The sequence below is a fragment of the Crocuta crocuta genome, unplaced genomic scaffold, assembly GCF_008692635.1.
Source record: "Crocuta crocuta isolate KB4526 unplaced genomic scaffold, BGI_CrCroc_1.0 scaffold132, whole genome shotgun sequence".
Classification (NCBI taxonomy): domain Eukaryota; kingdom Metazoa; phylum Chordata; class Mammalia; order Carnivora; family Hyaenidae; genus Crocuta; species Crocuta crocuta.
This window is the reverse complement of record NW_027528611.1, coordinates 786756-808297: the sequence shown is the minus strand read 5'-3', so window position 1 is coordinate 808297 and position 21542 is coordinate 786756. Positions and strand designations below refer to the sequence as shown.

Sequence of the window (21542 nt, the reverse complement as noted above, 5' to 3'; positions counted from 1 at the left end):
ATTGTGCTAGATGGTGTAATAATGATTTAGTTCTTTTAGGGCCTTATAACATTTCCAGTTAAATGGTAGAGATGGTCATAGGAGGGACACATGTCTTATTGACATAAGAGAGCTAATGAGATGATATGACATAAACAAGCATGATTATTACATTATTGTATATTCCATTTTTTATAGTACCTTTTTTTCTAAAGGTGCTGTACAAATAACATCGAGGTAATAAGCCATTCTAAAATGCCAAAACACTGAAGAATGAGAAAGTAGCTAGGAGAAATAAATGCACAGAAAAGAAGCAATAGAGGCTTTAGATCACTGATCAGCACAAAGGTTAGTGATTCTTTGGCTAAATCCATTGCACTCACCGTTGGTTCTGTAAATCAGTAGGGGCTTATGTGGAGGTCTTTTCCTTGGGCCAAACTAGTGCTCATCATTTTACATCCTGTGGCTGTGATTAAAGACCATGGATGGGGTTTTAGTGTCAGATGACCTGTATTTAATTCCTCATCTTACTACTTAGTAGCTTTAACTTGGAACAAATAACCTAAACTTTTCTCAGCCTCAGTTTCTTCATCAGTGAAGTGGTATATGACTGTGTAACTGTACTTCCCTTGTTAGGTAGGGTTGTCTTGAGAATTGATGTAAATGGGTTATACACATAAAACATTTAGTTCATTGCCTGGCATATGGTAAGCACAACATAAATAATAGCTCAGTACATGTTCAAACAGTGATTCTGATGTGGTGATAAGAGCATAATAGCAGTTTCTCTGTGGTTTAAAAGATAAAGCAATGTGGACTTGTCAGGATCTTCTTTCCTCCTCTGAATTGATAAAGTATAATGTGTACTTTATAGACTAGCATTAGATTTCTTAAATGAAAAATACAGAGACTATACCTAATAGTCTTAAGTTATATGCCCAGCACCGACTTGGAGAAATGAAGAATTACAGATAGAATTGAAGATCTCTGTTCCTCTCTGTCCTCCCTCTCCCCCCCACCCCAGACATAACCATTATCCTGAATTTGGTGCATCATCTCCCCACGTGGCATTATATTGTAATTATGTATCGATAAATAAGATATGGTATTTTTACATATTCTAAATTTTTATATAAATATTAAACTATATATTCTTCCATAGCTTTTCTCACTCAACATTGTTTTTGTTTTATTTTTAGCATTATCCATTAATTTTAACTGCCTTTAGTATTCCCTTATGCATGAATTTTAATTTATTGTAATCTATTCTGTCAATGTACATTAACTATTTTTCTTAATACTTTTGCATACCTCTCACCTTACACACTGCTCCCTCAGCCTAAGAGGTAACCGCTAAACTGAATTATGTTAATTATTTTTTAATGGTTTAAACATACATATTTTTAGGGGTGCCTGGGTGGCTCAGGTGGCTGAGCATTTTGATTCTTTTTAAGGTTTATGTAAGCACAATCTTACTGTGTTATTTAGTGACTTGTTTTTTCATTTCAGTGCTGTGATTCTGAGATTCATTCCTGCTGATGTGTGTAGCAATTGTTTTTACAATATACATTATTTCATTATATGAATTTAGTATGGTTTATGGACCTTCAAGTTGTTTCTGACTTTTTACTATTGCAAACAATGTGTAATTAACATTCTTGTACATGTGTGTTAAGATTCTCTCAGGCATATACCAGGTGTGAAATGAGTGAGGTATAGATAATGCTATGCACATGTTTCTCTTTACTGGATATTGATGAGTAGTAATTTCTTTATCATTTATTTGTAAGTATTTTCTAATTTCTGATTTGACCCATGAGTTTACTTTAAATTGTTAATAAAATTTATTTTTTACTTTTTCAAATGATAGAATTTTTTATCAGTTTTAATTTACATGCTCTGTGGTCAGCTGATATTGTTTTTATCTTACCAATTCTTTGGCATCTGTTAAGACTTTTGCTTTATAGGTTAATGTGTGATCAATATTTAGCCAGGTTTAGCCAGTTTTTGTAAATATTCTTCATATGTTTGAAAATAATTTATTATCTTGTGTTGGGTATATGAGTCTACATATGCTTATTAATCTTCTCTAATTTTACTAATTATTTTGGCTGAGACAGGTATATTAAAATCTTTCCATTATGATAGTAAATTTGTCAGGTTTCCATAGATACAGTCATGTTTGCTTTATATATTTTAAGGTTTTGTTATTAGGTACATACAGGTTTAAAATTGTTTTATCTTGCTGGTAAATTCTTTGGTTTTAACTTTTTTTTTTTACAATTATATAATGATCCTCTTTCTCTCTCTCTCTCTCTCTCTCTCTCTCTCTCTCTCTCTCTGGCCTTAGTCTACATTTTCTGATAGTACTGCAGCTATTCCTGGCTTTTTAATCATGTATCTTTGCTGCTATTTTTTTAATATACTTTAAATTTTTCTTTATACTCATGTTCATGTTTTTAGTATGTCTTGTAAACAGAATAAAGCAGGATTTTGTTTATTCAATCTGAATATTATCTTTTAATTGCTGAGTTTAGTCAGTTTACGGTTATTACCATTACTAATATCTTTGTACTTATTTATCTCTACAATCTTCTTACGTGTTTCTTATTTACTGTGCTTTTTTTCTATGCAATTTTTTCCCAAAATCTTTCTGTCTTTCTCTCTCTCTTTCTCTCTCTCTCTTTTTTCTCTCTCTCTCTTTCTCTCTCTCTGTCTCTCTTTCTTTCTTTCTTTCTTCCTTTTTCTTCCTTTCTTCCCTTCTTCCCTCTTCTTCTTTCTATTATTTTAGAGAACAGTCCTGAGCTGAGGAGAGGGTGAGAGGGAGAGAATCTTAAGCAGGCTCCAGGCTCATCACAGAGTCTGACATAGGGCTCAGTTCAGTTCCAAACACTGGGATCATGACCTGAATTGAAATCAAGAGTTGGATGCTCAACCTACTGAGCCACCCAGGTGCCCCTGAATAAGTTTTCTTTGGTTACCCCTAAAATTTTAATTTGTATTTGGCTTTGTAAGCTCTTACATTAAAACTGGTATGTCTACCATTTTCTGAACAATAAAAATACGATGGAAAGCTTTAACTCCAGTTGTGCTGCGCCATTGGAGGACTTATATGGTATATGTTTTTTTTTTTTAATCAGTTTTTTACTTCTGTGTTTTATTACCCAGAATATTATTGCCGTTGTGTCATTTAATTTTTATTTTTGTACTTTTATTGTCTTTTAATTCCCAAGGAGATTGTGAACTCCTTCATTAAACTGGTTATATCACTCTTTCTCCTCAGATTTTCAAAAGAAACAACCAGACGATGATTCCGCTCCAAGTACAAGTAACAGCCAATCAGATTTGTTTTCTGAAGAGACCACCAGTGACAACAACAATACCTCGATAACCACGCCAACTCTTAGTCCCAGCCAGCAGCCGCTTCCGACAGAACTGAATGTAACTTCACCAAGTAAAGAGGAGTGTAAGTGCCCAGATCCTGTGAAGTGGTAGAGAAAGCAGCCCAAGAATCAGATCATGAGCTTCTTGGTAATGCCTTGTCTAGAAAAGAAGATAGCAGACTTTCTAATTCAAGATAAAGTTTTGACATGTAGGCCCAAGTCAGCAAGTTAAGAGAATATATTTTAGCAATTCTGTAGAGCTTAAGGTCTTTCTAAAAGATAGTCTTCTATGTTAACTGTCAAGGTATGAAGTTTTGAACCAGTCCAGGGCAGTGGTTCTCAATCCTGGCTGGAAAATAGATACCATTAGAGATTAAAAAAAAAAATTTTTTTTTTTTGCTTTAATCTTCACCATTCCCTGATTTTATTGACCTGGAGGGAGGTGCAAGGATCTGTGTGATTTATTTTGTTTGTTTTTTGTATTTGTTTGTTTTGTTTTGTTTTTAACCTTTGCAGAAGATCCTAATATGTGCTGAGAATCACTGATCTAGGGAACTTCTAATTTAGGAGCCTTGGATTGAAAACTTACCTATGTCACTAACTGGGCCTTGAATGTTTCTAGGCAATTAACTGAGATAATAACTTCATAGAACATAGGATGTTTGAAGAGAGGAGGAAATGGTTTCTTTTCTTCTGTAAGTCCTCAGCAGTAGAATTCTGCTGTTATATATGTGATATGAAAGTCCACTGCCCACTTCAATTTTTAAATGCTTTAACCATCTTCTTTAGGACACAGCCTATAACCATATGTGTTAAAAATTTTAGGTACATCTTGACATAGCAGTTTTTGCCTTTTAAAAGCTTTAATAACAGGTTGAAATTTGTTGTTTCAGAGTTAATGAACATATAGAAATCCTTGGAATATGGTACATTAGAGTGTTCTAACTTTGGAAAGATTAACAGAGAACAAATTATCATAAACCAGTGTACTAGTTAAAATTGAGAATATAATAGTAAGGAAGACCATAAACTGTGCCTTCAGAGAATTTACTATTTATCAGGAGAAATTAAATATATTTGTTACATTTGTGGTTCTCAACCAGGAGTGATTTTGTCCCCCACTCCTACCCCATGCTGCTGAACATCCTACACTACACAGGACAGCTCTCCACAGCAAGAAGTTATTCAGCCAGATGTGTCCATAATGCCAGGGTTGAGAAACCCTGATATATGGTTTTATGTGTCCATTTGAATGATTTTTTCTTATGTGTTTCTTCTTCAGTGACTCTTGAAGAAGGGTGTTGGTTTACTGGAGAAAGTGGTCTTGAAACAGACATAAGGTGGTGAAAAGACATTCTAGACAGAGTAGAATGAGCTGTGGAGGAAAGCTTCATGGAGTTCTATACTGGCAAATGACCCTTTTAGGGCCATTTATAGAGGACAGGATTGGAAAGGTAGATGATGGTCAAGTCATAGAGGCTTAAATTTGGATGTTAGATAATAGGTTTTTGAGCAAACAAGGTAATATTATTATAGTTATTTTGGAGAAGTAACCCTAAAAATGGGAAGGGTTATACTAGAATAACATTGCAGAGAAAAGAATTTTTAAAATATTGTAATTTACAGGCCCAGGGGAAGGTGTAGAAACCATTTAAGAGGAGGGAAGAAGAAAACATTAAAATGGTAGTGGTAATGTTAAGGCAGTGGGTTTTGTTATTAAAAATCTATTTGGGTCATGTAGCTATTAAGGAACACTGATAAAAGGCATGGCCCCTTGTCTCAGAAAAATACATACCATCCATGTATACACAATTTTGAATAAAATTTTTTTAAGCTCAGTGTAGCCTTTAGGTGAAGAATTCCTTGTCTAAGGGAAAGATTGGAGCTGGTCAGATTGGAGCTTATCTCAGTTGGATTCATACATACCAGGATCAAGCCGCAGAAAAACTTTGAGCAGCCGAGTTGTGTGCAAGAGGAGGGTAACAATAACTACCATTTATTGAGCACTTTATGTGCAAAACAGTGTTCTGTATGTTTTGCATATTTTCTCTTTTATTCTTCATGATAATCCAGTACAGTAGATGCTATCATTATCGCTATCCTGCAGATAAGGAAACAGGTGCAAAAAGCTCAAATAATTTGCCTGTAGTCACAAACAACTAGATATCAGAATCAGGATTCACATGTAGACATTTGGCTTCAGAATCCATGCTTTTGATCAGTTAATTCACAGTGGGAAACATAATTACCTCAGAGAATAGAAATTTTCATGTTGGCAAGATCAGCACTTTCTCTATAATTTACGTATGTGGAAACTCAAATCATAACCAAAAATTGCTTTATTAGTTCATCATGAAAATTCCTGTAACAGGGATTGGAAATAAAATTTATAGATGACTAAAACATTTTCTCTGGAGGTAGACCTTTCTGGGAAGCCAACCCAGATAAGGATTTAATATAGCTAATGGCAAAATATGGACTCAATAAGTGGAATTGAAATGAATTGAATTTTTAATTGAGTCAGGCTGATTGTGAGGTACGCTTTAACTACATACAGGGAAGGTGTTGTATTCAATGCAAGATTACATCTTCATACCCTTCATACCCTTCATGCCTAGGCTTAAACCTACCCTAAGCTTTGGAGCCCCTAGGACACAACACTTCCTGTATTTCCATAACTTGCCAGTCTGGGCCATTGAATACTGTCATGTTTTTCCTTTCGATAAATAAATACCTTGCATCGGAGTAAGGATGTCTAGTTCTACTAGCTTTAGATCTAGTCTCTCTGATGACATCACTGCTTTAAACTATTGCGTATTTATCTTGAGTTAAACTCTCTGAAACGAATCTCATTTCCTAACTCTTATGAGGCTCATTATTGTAATTCTCAGGTTTTTACAATTATCTGAGAAATTGAGGTTTGCTAATCTGAGATATGATACTGTCATGTTCAAGTGGACAGTTTGAGTTGGAGCTCAGGACAAGGGAGGTCAGAGTGAGCTCCAACACTTGGGAGATGATGGTTGAAGACCTAATGGTTAAATGAGATTGGCAAGGATGAGAGCAATTAAAAGCAGTGAGAATAGAACCTTGAGAGTGAAATCAAAACAGAGTAGGCAACTGAAGAAATCAAGAGAAGGGGAGAATGATAATGGGCAAGGTCACAGAAGCCAAGGAACAAATTTCAGCTCATGATGTGGTCTTTCATCATAATAATAAACTATGGCTTAGTCAGTTAAACATCAGACTTTTGATTTCGGCTCAGGTCATGGCCTACAGTTCATGGGATTGAGCCCCACATAGGGCTCTGCCCTGACAGCACATAGCCTACTTGAGATTCTTTCTCTCTCTCCCTCTCCCTCTCCCTGCCCCTCTGCTCTGTGTGCATACGTGTGCTCTCAAAATAAATAAACAAACTTTAAAAAATAAACTGGAAGGTCACATTTATGAATTGTTTGCTATATTCTAAGTACTCATCTAAGCTCTTTATAGGTACTAATATTTAATTTTCACAGCCTCTTATGATTTAGGTGTTTTTATTACCTTTGCATTTATAGATGAGGAAGGTAAAGAATAGAGGTCCAGTAACTTCAGCCCAAAGTTATAGAGCTTCTGCCTCTCAGTATGTATTCCAACCCACTAATTTGGCTCCAAAGCAAGTACTTGAAAGCAACCACAATAGCTTATTGCCTCATGATTGTTAAAATCCTGTAGAGACTGTAAACTCACAAGAAACACTTGGATTTGATGATCTTGAGATTGATTACCTAAATATAAGCTATTTAATATTCAGTGGCTTGTATATTCACTTAGCAATCTTTGCTGAGAGCCTGCTATATGTTAGGCATTAGGTTAAGTGCTGGCTACAGAAATGAGTACGGTTAGGTCTCTGTCCTCCAAGGAGCTCATTTTTTTCAAATATAAATGTTTCTCCCTGAGATTCTGGCTTATTCTCCCAAGTTGGTTCAGAAGAATTTTGGGGTGTAAGGAAGGCAGCAGCAGAAACAGTGCTCAATAAGCATGTCATTTGCAAAAGCTTTCTCAGGTGGGTGTTGCTACCTCAAGGAGGTTGAAAACTGTGGGTCTTGTTTGTGGGTGGAGTATATAGGGGTGAGAAAACTAGAGAGGTTTGTTAAAGTGTTAGGGTGGATGCATTATAAGTCAACATGAGATAATTATGGTGGTTGCCAAGTAGCAGTGAAGACCCAGGTGAGAGTAGACAGCCTGATCTATAGGTACCTTAGAGATTTCTTCAGCTGTGCTCTACCTAGTAGAAGCAGGGTGGAGAAACAGGAGGAAGGGATTACTTCTGTTGATCTTTTAGCAACCTCAAGGGACCAGAATTTCATCGGCGGCCCTTCATAGCTTCTCTTACATAGAAGTAAGGAGACGTAGGGTGTGGGAGTTGCTGGGAAATGGGTTTGTGTTGCAAATCCAAGTACTACATAATTGTTAACTGTACAGTAATTGTGGATCTGTTGTTACTGTGTGGAACTGGAAGTGTCTTCAGGACTTGTGGAAAATTTTTACTTTTCTGGAATAATCAAGAGAATGGGTATTGTTTATATCTGCTTTTTTACTTCTCACTGTGAAATGAATATATGAAAAGAAAGGTGGTGAGAGTGTGGGTTCATTAGTGCTGTTCTAAAAAGACTGCAGATAAATTCTGCAAGTCTACTGACGAGCGTGTAAAGCAAAGAAACAGGGCAGATTTTTATCCAGAAGAATTTCTTAAAACCTGACTGAAGGTCAAATAACACAGATATCCAAAAGCTCCAAATAGTGGGTTTTGTTTGTTTGTTTGAACAGACACATACCTCTTCCTCTCTCATCATTATGTGACTGTAGAACAATCTGTGGAACTTAAGCCGTTAGAAACTTGTTTTAAAAAAAAAAAAAGCAGTGTGAACAAAACTCAAGAGTGACCAAAGGGCTTGTCATTGTATTTAAATGCTATAATAATGATGACAGCTAACACTAGACTCATCAACTTCCAGGCACTATTCCAAATGCTTTATCTGCAATAACCTACTTTATCTTCATAATTACCCTGTTTGGTGGGGACGGTTACCATATCTGTTTCACAGGTGTAGAGATGGAGGCACAGGATGATGGTTCAGTATCTTACCCAAGATCACAGTAGCCTGGATCTCTGGCATCACACCATAACTTCCTGTCTCTGTAGTGATTTATAGTATAAAGGACATTGCATGCAAATGTAAACTACAGAGGAAGGAGTGTTACATAAATACTTAAGAAGAACAAAATAACCTTTCTGCTTTTGCTACTTATTTGTTGTTCTCCCAATTTCCAGGGTTTTCATAGAGGAGATAAAGTGTGATTTGTACTTCTGTTTCTTGACCCAACTTTTTTTTTTAACGTTTGTTTATTTTGAGAGAGAATGAGAGCAAGAGAGTGGGGAAAGGGCAGAGAAAGAAGGGGAGAGAGAAAATCCTAAGCAGGTTCTACTCTGTCCGCCAGAGCCCTGGGCAAGGCTTGATTTCACAAACCGTGAGATCATGACCTTAGCCAATATCAAGAGTTGGATATTCACCCAACTGAGCCACCCAGGCGCCCCCTGACCCAACTTTTTTTCTTTCTTAAATAGTTTATTGTTATAACACCCAGTGCTCATCCCCACAAGTGCCCTCCCCCATGCCCATCACCCCCCTGCCCATCTCCCCCACTCCCATCAGCCCTCAGTTTGTTCTCAGCATTCAAGAGTCTCTCATGCTTTGCCTCCCTCCTTCTCCCCACCTATTTTCCCCCTTCTCCCTTATGGTCCTCCGTTAGCTTCCTCCTAATCCATCTATATGTGCAAACATATGGTAACTGTCCTTCTCTGCCTGACTTATTTTGCTCAGCATGACACCCTCGAGTTCCATCCATGTTGCTATACAGGGCCAGATTTCATTCTTTCTCATTGCCATGTAATATTCCATTGTATAGATGAACCACATCTTCTTGATCCATTCGTCAGTTGATGGACACTTAGGCTGTTTCCATGTTTTGGCTATTGTCGAGAGCGCTGCTATGAACATTGGGGTACATGTACCCCTATGCATCAGCACTCCTGTATCCCTTGGGTAAATTCCTAGCACTGCTACTTCTGTTGACCCAACTTTTAAAGGGAGAAAGGATAATGTCAAGTTGCAGATAGAACACTGGAACTAGTTGCTGTTTTATTTTTAAATGAGGGGCATATTGACTGGTCACCTTAAGTCAGAGTCTTATCAGATTAGACTTAAAAGATGAAAAAAAAATGCCCTTTTCTTTCTCTTATAAATCAATTTTCTTGTTATCCTGAGCATGTCACAAGGAAACATGTTTGGGAGACTTTTGATGTGCGTGCCTACCTGGGTTTTGGGTTTTGGGCTTTGTTTTTTTTCCCAGGCCCACTACGACCGTGCTCATTCATTTATGTACTATGTCTATGGCTGCTTCTGCACTACAATAGCAGAATTGGGTAGTTGCTGCAAAGACCCAGTCGTTCTTTACAGAAAAAGTTTGCTAGCCCCTGTGTAACAGAGCACTTTAACAAACATTATATTCCTAAGATCTTCCTGACCATGTGCAATGTAGGCAGGGCTGCTGTTCTTCCTATTTTACACATGAGAAAAGGTTTGCTTGCTAATTTGCCATGAGTCACATGACAAGACTAGCACTCAGCTCTGGGCCTTTTTTATCCATAATACTCAAGAGTTTTCATATTCTTCTCTACTGCATCTACACAAGAGATGCTTTTGTTATAGCCAAAAGAAAATATACAGAAAAAGTGAGAACCATACTAACTGGAATGTTAATGAAGATTGTTAATGATTAAAGCTTCATTTCTGAGTGCTGGCTGGATTTTCTTTTAATTATGACAGTGATTCCCAAAATAGAAATTTGAGAACATTCTTTATCTGTGTTTAAATTAATTTGGTTGAATAAAGAGATTTCCATTGTTTCCTTGGAAACTGGTTCCTAGTGATACCCTAGCTCCCCCAGGCATTTAAAAAGTAAAATAAAATAGTACCACATTTTAACAGATGTCCTTGCTAGACTGCCCTTGGGTCTTGGAACATGCATTGGGCTTCACTGGCTACTAGTCTTCATTCTTGCCTGACAGGCCCTTATCTGTCTCCTCGAAAATTAATATCACAGCCACCAAGTAGTTAGACTGTTTGTTTTTACCAATTAAATTACTAATAATCTTTCAGTGAAACTAGTTTTCCCTTTTTTGGATTATGCCTACTTCAGAAGACCAGATAGATATTGGGCAAAACAGGCTGGCTTATTCTAGTAGAACATTTAGAAAATATTACCTATTAAAAAAATACTTTATGACTTCCTGCTGGGCTGATTTTAAGTGAAATATGGTGGGGAGATTTATTCCCAGTTCTCTCTGTATGTGTCTTTCTCTTCCCTTTTCTCTAATGAAGCTCGAAGCATCAGGCCGTTTATCAGAGATAATTATACAACAGATGGAGCTTTTCTGATATATAATAGTCTCAAAGTGGAAGATTCTTTCCCATAATGAAGAATGCCCAAACTTTAAATGTCTCTTTTGATTTTAATTTAAAGGTATTTTTTTTTCAGTGCATTTATTTATCCTGGAAGCTGATTCTATAAAGCATGCTGCTTTTATTATGGCACTGTACTAAAAAGATTGATACTTTGCAGTACAGTATAATGTATAGTATTATGCTTGTATCAGATTGAATGGCTGTAATTTACCGGGAATCAATGTATAGGATCATTAAATTAATCCCTGTCAAAAAGCTGAAGGACTTGAGCCATTTAGCAGTGTTTTCTTACTAATTATGAAATTATTTCTGTTCCATAATGTTATCTGGCTTGAAACTTATTGAGGCACTTTATAGGATCATGTGACCCTCAACATGTAGTCAAAATAAAGACCAAATTAAAGCAAAAACAGTGATTTTTAAATTACTCATTTGCTGGCTTTTTTTTTCTTAAAAGATTTATAAATCCTATTTTTTAAATACACATGTAAAGCAAAGACATAGAGGTTTATGTAGAATAGAAAGTGAAAATACTTTCTTATATCTCTACCCCCAAATCACACTAAATTCCCATTCTTTCCAGAGATAACCATTGTTTATTCATTTTGGGTTTTTCTTTTTTAAGTTATATATATTTTTGCATACGTAATGATTTTCTTCATTTTTAGAAATCTTTTTTAAGAGAGAGAGCATGCAATCGGGAGAGAGGCGGAGGGATGGAGGGAGGGAAGGGGGGAGGGAGACAGAGAGAGGATGAATCTTAAACAGGCTCCATGCCCAGCACAGAGCCTGACATTCAAACCCATGACCCTGAGATTGTGACCTGTGCTGAAATCAAGAGTTGGACACTCAACCTACTGAAGCCACCCAGGCGCCCCAATTTTTTTCATTTTTATTCAAATGAGTGCATATTTCATTTATTGTTTGTAACTTCTCCCACTTAACAGTATATTTTAGAGATCTTGTCAGATCAGCATATAAAGATCTGCCTAATTCATTTTAAGCTGCTGCGTAGTATTTCATATTTTTATTATTATTTTCTTTTTTTTGATACTTTATAACATTTCACTACTATAAACCATGTGAAGTAGACATTTTTGTACATGACTAATGGTGCATGTGTCATTTCTCCATGATAAATACATGGAGGAGGAACTAAGAAGTCAGAATGTATATTTTTTAACTTTTGATATACATGGCCCAAATTAATTTCCAAAATGACATTATCAAATATACTCCTAAGAATGGTGTTTGAGAGTGTTTCCCATACTTTCACCATTGGTAGGTGTTCTGAGGGAAGGAGACAGTAGGCAAAAGAATGGCTCATTTTAACTGGCATTCCCCTGACATCTCCTGACACTGAGATTGAGCATCATTGCACATTTGTTAACTGTTCATGCCTCCAGTGATTTGCCTGTCTCTGTGCTTTGCTTATTTAACTGTCTTTTCCTTTATGGTTTGTAGGAGCTCATAAATCGTTGTTATGTATCTTGCAAATGTTTCCTTCTGGTATGTCACTTGGCTTTTAATTTTGATTTTGGTGTCTGATATTTTAGTTGAAAATTTACAGGTTTTTTAAAGTCAGGTCTGTTGGTCTTTTGTCTTCTAGGTTTGTGTCTTTCTGAGAAGGCTTTCTTTGCTACAGGGCTAAAAAAATTCTTTAATGTATTTTAATGCTTTTATAATTTTTATTTTTCTATATTTAGCTCTTGAATCCATCTGGAATTTATTTTGTACATGATATGAGGTATAGGATTTTACCTTTATAACTTTTCTAAATGGAGAATCAGTGATCTCAAAACCATTTATTAAATAGGCCTATTTTGTAATACCATGAATATATAAACACAGATCTTAGGCCCTTTTATTTTATTCCATTGGCTACTTGTATATTCCTAAAACTGGAATATATCTTTGTGGTATGTAAAGATATCTGGTAGAGTTAGTCCCCCTTAGTTTATTTTTTTTCTAAATTTTATTAGCTATTCGTTTGTATTTTCTCTTCTTGATGAATTTATAGTCAGCTTGTCAAGCTGTATTAACAATTACAGTGTGATTTTGATTAGGATTATATTGATTTATTTGGAAATAATTGACATTTTAATACACTGTTGGGTCTTTTCATAGGAATACTTTTTGTCTTCATTTATTCAAGCCTTATATATTTTTGAGTAAACACCTATCGTTTTCTTCTTGTAAATCTTCAGCATTTCTTACAAGACTACTTCTAGTAGCATTTTGCAAATTTAGTATTTGTGGTAGGGGTTCTTTGTAGCTATTATCAGTTTAAGGAAATTCTTCTATTTATAACTTGCTAACCTTTTTTAAGTCAGAGAGGAGTGTTTTATAAAATACTTGGGGGGGGGCATCTTTGGAGATGATCATTTGGATTTCTCCTTTAATATGGAATGTCTTAATTTAATGGGTTTCCAGGATTAAACTGTCTTTGCATTCCCCAAATTAAGCCCTACTAGTTTTTTCAGTATACTGCTGGGTTCAAAATGCTAATTTTATTTAAAATTTTACACGTTTTTAATAAGTGAGTTAATTATGTGTATATGTCTGTTTATATGTGGTGGGCATGCTATTCCTATCTAGTTTTGGAATCAGTTACATTAATCTTATAGAAAGCTGTTCATCTTTTCCTGTGCTCTAAACAGCTTTTTGTCTTATATTCTCATATTATGTAACATATCTAGTCTTTGAAAGCTTGAAGAAGTTATTCATAAAGCTTATTGGCCTTATATCTGATGTTGGACTGTTCATATTGTCTACCTTATTTAAAGTCAGTTTTAATAATATTAATAAAAACAGTCATTTCATTTAGACTTCTAAATTTCTTGGAATGCATAACTTTCATTGTTAACTTTATTTTTTAATGTTTTTAAAATGCTTGTTTATTTTTGAGGTGGGGGTAGGGGAAGAGAGGGGAGGATAGAGGATCTGAAGTGGGCTCTGTGCTGACATCAGTGAGCCCAACATGAGGCGTGAACCGTGAGATCATGACCTGAGCCAAAGTCGGATGCTTAACTGACTGAGCCACCCAGGTGTCGCTCACTTATTAGATTTAGAATATATATTATACCAAGTATTCAAACTAAATCTCTTTCTTAATTACACTGATATTGGTTATATTACCTAATTTGTCTTTGTTTATGGTCTTCTAGTTAATGGAGAAATATTAAAGGCCTGGGAAGTTGTCACGGCCACCAGTGTGTTTTTACAGCATTACAGCCTTATCTTCTACTCTTGTCCTAGTCCATAAATTTGTCAAAAGAGCCTCCCATTGATACATGTTAAACACGAAAGCAAATTCTTTAATTGGCTTATCATCTGTGTGGTCATTTAGATTCTTAATTTTGTATCAAGCATCCTCCCCTGTAATCTGGATCCTCATTGATTGTATCAGACCTGGCTACCCATTTCAACAGTGATGTTCAGCTCTGAACCATGCTAGACCCTTGGTGTCCTCAGAAGATGCCTTGGCACTCACTTGTCTTACCATTTTTAGTCGTGCTCCTAGAAGCTGTCTCAAAACCATTTTATCCACCCTAATTGCTTCCTCCAAGGAATTCCTGTACTGCCTACCTGTAACATCTAACTGCATATTGTTTTGGTTACCTCTCTGATGCGATAATGTCATCTCCTTGTACCAACTTAGAGGGTAAATCCAGAATTAGCAGAGATTTTATTATATGTTGCTTTGCTTTTCCCCAGAGCACCCAGCACTTTGCTTGGCAAGGCAGTACTCCATAAATGCTTACTGATTTAAATACTTAGAAAAGTTTTCTAATTCTTACTTCTGGAAAAATACTTCATGTGTTTTGGCACATTAAAGAGGAGTATGTTATTGCCCAAACCTGATTTGAAACAGCTACTTAATGTTCTTTTATTATTTTCTGTGACTGTGCATTCAGTAAGTAACCCCAAGATGAAGCCACTCAAAAAGGCAGTTTTCCTACCAAAATTTGAAATTCAGTTGCCTAGTTGTAGTGACAGTTAATTTCTTTTATCCACCAGAGCTTTTGGAATAATGGAATACTGTCTTTTTTTTTTTTTTTTTAAACTCTGCAGATAGCCACTTGCTTGCTGTGAAGGAATAGTTTTTGCTTATAAGTATTTCTTTTATCACTTGAATTTCCCCCTTTAGGATTCCCCTTTGCCTAACAGAAGACTAGCAGATTTTAAATACTCATTTTTCAGGGTCCCTTAACAAGTCTGCAAATCTGAAAAGTTTATTTCCCATGAAAATTTTCTCAGGCACCTATGAGATTATAAGTTACTGGGATTCAGACTAGGTTTTGAAGCAACATTATCACTGCCCCCCTCTTTGCAAATGCAGATTTTTGTTTTATGTTCTTATTAAGTGAAGTATCCTGTACTTTGCTGTGAAAGTAAAGGTCACGGTGAACATTTACATTTCACACAGTTTTAGCCCTTTGCAGTTGTCATATTTTTATTTTGCGTTGATACAGGTAATGGGTGACAGTGCTGATTTTAAACTAAATCTGAGCTTTATTATGATAGAAGTGCTTGGCTGAAAAAATCATATTCTGATGGGACCATCTATTTGGATGTGTTAAAAGTGGTTATTCTGACCTTATATTTTAATTGTGTTTGTGAACTTCTCTCTTAAAATTCAGAGCTGCCAGTGCCAGAAAGTGTCTACATGTAACTTTACATTTTATATTCACGTGCTCTGTAATTTCATAAACCATTTCACTTTCTGATCTATCAAAAGGACAATTTTTTTATTTAATAAAAACAGTAGCATGCCATCTTTGCAAGGAAGTTTTTAAATTTCAAAATATCCACATAAACACTTCTCTACATAATTCAAATTGTGACTGTTTTTGCAAAGAGAGGTCCCATTGGTAAGACTTGCTTGCGTTTGCTTCTGTAGAAGGTTGGATGCAGGTACCTTACATTCATTGTCACTGTGAACACATTGCCAGCAATGGTCCAGCTGCCTATAGGAGAGGCTCACCAAAGAGCCAAGGAAGAAGGCACCTGCATTCAAAATTCTTTTTAAATGTCCACAGGGCAATACCTGCGGCCTAAGTAAAGTCTTTTTCCATTTTCTCTGAAGTGTCTCATGAAGAACATGCACAAGTTACTTCCCTTTCTGGGGATGGCATTGCAGCCTTTCAGTTGCTGATGTAGGCCAAGATTTAGGAGAGCACCTTTGGTAACTGAAATATGATGTCAAAAATAAAAGCTCTTATAATGCTGAGTGGTTTCTCCATTAATGTTATGAGATTCATGCTCATGTTGATGATAAAATGCAAATACAGAAATCTGTGTTGGGCACTAGTTATGCCTGTAAATAGTCAGAACTGAAGCCTAAATTGAAGAAGTGACAGTTCCTGATTTCATATCCATATTAAATAAGCTTTATCACAGAGAGAAGGAAGTATCAAAAAATAGAACTATTAGCCAGGTGATATTTGGACCTCTCAAAAAAGCATTCCAGTTTTTGTTTCTGTTTCTGTTTTTTTTGTTTTTTTTTTTTAAGTTTTTCATGTTTGTTTATTTTTGAGAGAGTGCAAGCTGGGGAGGGGGAAAGAGAGAGAGAGGGAGGGAGAGCGGGAGGGAGGGAGGGAGACACAGTCTGAACCAAGCTCCAGGCTCTCAGCTGTCAGCACAGAGCCTTACACAGGGCTTGAACTCCCAGACCGCGACATCATGACCTGAGCCAGAGTCGTACACTTAACTGAATGAGCCACGCAGGTGCCCCACAGGGGTTCTAGTTTAGATCCCTAAGATGGTAGTTGGTGTCTTAGAATTTCAGTGTTATTTCAGTGCTGTTGTACTTTATCACATTTTGGATGTGATATATTGGAAGCTCTGTTTTGATCGTAAGGAGTTCTGGGTGAGAGATCACATCTGAAAAACTGAAATCAAACATTTAATTGCTCAGAATTTTTTTAATTCCTTGAAACATGTTTTTACTCTTCCTGTATTAGCAGAAACAAAATGTTCTGGGTTGAAATTATGACCATAGAGTTTATTCTATTACCCCTTGCCTTTATTTACTCAAAATATTTAACACTTTGTTGAGAATGGGCTAAATGTTTTACTTTTATTAATACTAGTGCATCCAGTTGTTCTCTGCAAGACCAGAGTAAACCAACTGACATATGAGGAAAGTACGGAGAAGTTGGAAATTATATTAACCTTTAGATTAATTTTTGTTCTATACCAGTGCTTCTCAAAGTGTGGCCAAAGGACCTATGAAGTCCCCAAGATCCATTCAGGGGTCCATAGGGTCCTTCTTCTTCCCACTGTGTATCTGTGTGAAGGGTGGATTTTCTTGATACCCTTCGTTTAAAATTGAATGCAGATGAACATTCAGATGTCTTCCTGTAAAACATATCATAATATTCTCAAAAGGTATAAATTGCTTTTTCTAAAACAGTATGTTTTTATGTTGACATGTAATTATTTTGTGAATTTTAAATGAAGCTATGTTTTTAAATTTTTTCAGTTTTAATTTCAAATCAGGTACATACCAATAGATATGCCTCACATAACCAGAAGCACATTAGTGTCCTCGATAATTTTTAAGTGTAAAAAGTTATCAAGACTAAAATGTTTGAGAACTGCTGTGCTAGATCAACATGTAAATATGGTGAGAAATCAACTATATTTAAAATTGTTCCATTTCCCTTCTGAATAGTTATTTATGTTCAGTAATTGCTTTTGGCCTGGATCATTTTCATTTAGCAGTGGAAAGTATATTTTTGAAAACCTAACATGCTAGATTACTAAAGTGAGTCAGTCTTTACCCTTGCCTTTGAGGCTCATTCCATTTAAGGCCATTGCTGGGTCATGAGAGTATTTCTTCCAAAACACATTCTCTGGCCCCAGCAGGGATGTCCACTTTAACTCCTGTAAGAGTCCATCAGTACTAGGTGAATAGAAAGCATTACAGGTTTAATTTTGCTTGTAGTGTTGTTCCCTGGGGAAAGTGGTATGGGAGAATTTTTAATTTTATTTCTTTTGAACAAATAGGCTAATAAGCATACCCACACACAAACATATCCTAACATTTGCAGAGCTGCCCAGCGCTATAATTATTTCGGGGAGCGAGAGTAGTATGGTTTTGAAATTTTGTTGAGAAGCCCTTTATAAGCAGAATAGACAGCTATCAGTTGCTACTTCTGACCCACTTTGAAAATCCCCTTCTCATGAATCCCTAATTTAGATCTAAATGGTGTGAGAGATCATGCAATACGTTAGGATTAGAATTTCTGACGGAGGGATTAACACTTAGATTCTGTAACAAGCTTTGTAAATAGTTTAATTTGAAAGTTTCATTTGGAGAAATGGGAGGGCTATTATCTGTGCTGAAGATTTTCTGTAAACTTAGATTCCCATTCATTATATCTTTATGTATCCTTGTTTTTAATCGATGGTGCTTTTCAAACTCAATTATGTAGACAGATTAGTTGTGTTCTTTCTGATTAAAACAATTCATGAATTGCAGGTTTAGGGTGAGGTTGACTTTTTTCTGAAGGAGATGACTTATTTTCTTGTACATTCTGATCTGTCCTTGATGTTCATTTCTTACTGGTCATTTCTTACCATTTTAAGTGTCTCTGTATGTATTGAAGGCTTTTAGAGAAGGAATATCTTACTGCAGAAGAAATACAGATTCTTTGAATACTTTAAAGATAGTTTTACATGCTTTATCTTTTATTTTTTTAAAACATTTTAACGTTCATTTATTTACTTTGGAGAGACAGAGAGCACAAGCAGGGAAAGGACAGAGAGAGAGGGAGACACAGAATCGGAAGCAGGCTCCAGGCTCCAAGCTGTCAGCACAGAGCCTGATGCAGTACTCCAACCCACGGACCCTGACATCATGACCCGAGCCGAAGTTGGACGCTTAACCAACTGAGCCACCCAGGAACTCCTACATTCTTAATACAGGCACATCACGAGACAGTGTAGAGTTTATTTCACTATCTCCGTTGCATAGGTTTTTTGTTTTTGCCTTTTTTTTTTTTTTTTTGAGTTGTCTCATCAAAAAACTCTTGATAAGATATTATAAATCTCTTGACAGGGAGGAGAATTGTATCTCTTGAATCTGTTGTCAGAGATTACCTTTTGAACACTGAGCCTAGGAAAGTGAGATGCTGCAAGGTAAACAGTGTGCAGATTATGATAGAGTGAAATTGACAAGCTGGTTAAAAAAGGATGATGCATTTCTAATTAGCCTACAGTGCCTTTAGTTGGAAATTAATTAGATACTGTTATGTAAATGTCATGTTAATTAAGCAAGAATATTGAAGTGTTATAAATTTGCAAAAGGAATGGCTATTTTTATGTTTTAATGTTTTGCAGTTACCATGAAAGAGCTGATAGTAGAATATTTGTTTGATTATCGAGCTTCTTGCAATTTTTAGCTGACTGACTTCTTGACAGTCCATTTTTCTTAATTGATGTGCTTTTAACACATGGTATACCTGCAGCCAATGAGGGCTGTTGAATCCAGGAGCCAAAAATAACCAGTTATCACATCTGTTTTAACAGAGCCGTTGTGGATAGATTGTTCATCTCTATTTTCTTTAGCTTTAATGTTTTTTATTTATTTCTGAGAGAGAGAGAGAGAGAGAGAAACAGCATGAACAAGGGAGAGTCAGAGAGAGAGGGAGATACAGAATCTGAAATAGGCTCCAGGCTCTGAGCTAGCTGTCAGCACAGAGCCCGACGCAGGGCTCAAACCCACAAACCGTGAGATCATGACCTGAGCCGAAGTTAGACCCTTAACCAACTGGGCCACCCAGGTGCCCCTGTTCATCTCGATTTTCAAGGTTAAGGAGAAATACTATTTTTCTGTATTTACTCAGCTTAGATTTAGAGTACCTAAGATGATTGCCATCCTAAACGCAGCTGCCTCCTATGTTCTCTGCTTCCTCCTTGAGTCACAGGCTTCAACCAGTCTATGGGATTGACTACTACGTGGGTACCTTAGAGGTTTCTTTGACATACTCAGTAACTCTATAGAAAGCTGACAGAAAATTTAAGAGTTCTACTTCAGCTTCAGCTTGAAATATGAGTGTTCATAAATAATGGGACACCTTCATTGAGTCCTCCTGGTTTTGCAGGTTACAGTGAAGTTAGTATGCAGATTTGACCCGCGTCTTCAACTGTATAGGACTGAAATTAGTACTGCTTTTCCAAGAAAATCCACTACCTTATAGGAAACAGTATAAAGATTTCTTGTTGGGAATACAGCTGAAGAATTTTATTTCACGCCTGTCATGTGAAATTGCAAATGGAATCCATAGTGCTACATTATGTAGGACACCTTTAATACAAGAATAGAAACATCCCTAGAAGACAAAATAGTGTATTCAGACTTCTGGTCACAAATCACAAGCCACCACAGACATTATTTACTTGAAGTTCCAGACTCTAAATTTGTTGAAACTTACGAAAAAGTCCTCTGGATGTAATATCAAATTCAAAATTATAGTCTATTAGTAAATATCTGCAGATAGTGAAGAAGTCTGAAAAAAAAATCAGATATTTAATATGCTTTAGCAAAAGAAAGCAAAAAAGTACTCTTAGTGATTGTCTAAAAGATTAGGTTGAATTATCTTCATATCATCTGGTTCAGAATTGCCAGAGAGCCTGTCATTAAACAAGGAATTTTATGTTGTTGTTTTTTTAAATATTCAAAAACCCAAAACTTATTTTTCCAAACTTAATTGCCACTACTGTAGACTAGATAGTAATGTTGTGAATCATGCTGTGCTTTGAAATACATTTCTTTTCCTAACCGTGATCCCACTGACCACATAACATGCATGCACATACACAGTTATATTCATTTACACAACCCAGTCTTGAAGAGGCTTCCTCACCTTGCTCTTCAGTTATTATCTCTGTCTGCCTGCTGCTTGGAAAGGAGAGGTGGTAGGGCCAAAGAACCATATGCTGCCCTTCTCTCATGCATTAGAAAGCCCAGTAAAGGAAAACCAACTCCATTATTTGATGGAACAGGTGCCCTAACTTTGACCCTCACCATCAGCTCTCAAAATTATTTTGTTGGCTATAACCACATGGCACCCATGTTATATTTTTATTGTTGTGGACAAAACCTTGAAGATTCCCCTTGAGTAGTCCTTAATTTTCTGCATTCATTTTAACAGAGTTGATTTGGAATTACATGTGGTCCCTGACCTAACAGTGGTTCAGCTTAGGATGATTTTTAGACTTTATGATGGTACAAAAGCCATAGGCGTTAAATAGAAACCATACTTGAATTTTGAATTTTGATCCTTTCCTCGGCTAGCAATATATAGTACAGTACCCTCTCATGATGCTGGNGCATTCATTTTAACAGAGTTGATTTGGAATTACATGTGGTCCCTGACCTAACAGTGGTTCAGCTTAGGATGATTTTTAGACTTTATGATGGTACAAAAGCCATAGGCGTTAAGTAGAAACCATACTTGAATTTTGAATTTTGATTCTTTCCTCGGCTACTGTACTATATATAGTACAGTACCCTCTCATGATGCTGCGCAGCAGCGGTGAGCACAGCCCTCAGCCTCACCATCACAAGGGTCCACAGCCAATACACGTAGACTTATTCTGTACCCATACAACCATTCTGGTTTTCACCTTTGGTACACTGTTCAGTAAATTAGATGAGATA

At 36.2% G+C, this 21542-nt stretch overlaps 1 protein-coding gene across 1 annotated transcript in view; it reads left to right on the top strand.

The window, feature by feature from the left end:
- Positions 1-21542, top strand: part of ZFAND3 (zinc finger AN1-type containing 3) — a 318409-nt gene that overhangs the window by 235265 nt on the left and 61602 nt on the right. Inside the window, exon 3 of the mRNA XM_077754868.1 lies at positions 3263-3445. Within this exon, the coding sequence (XP_077610994.1) occupies positions 3263-3445 (183 nt within the window). The remainder of the gene's footprint in view (positions 1-3262; positions 3446-21542) is intronic.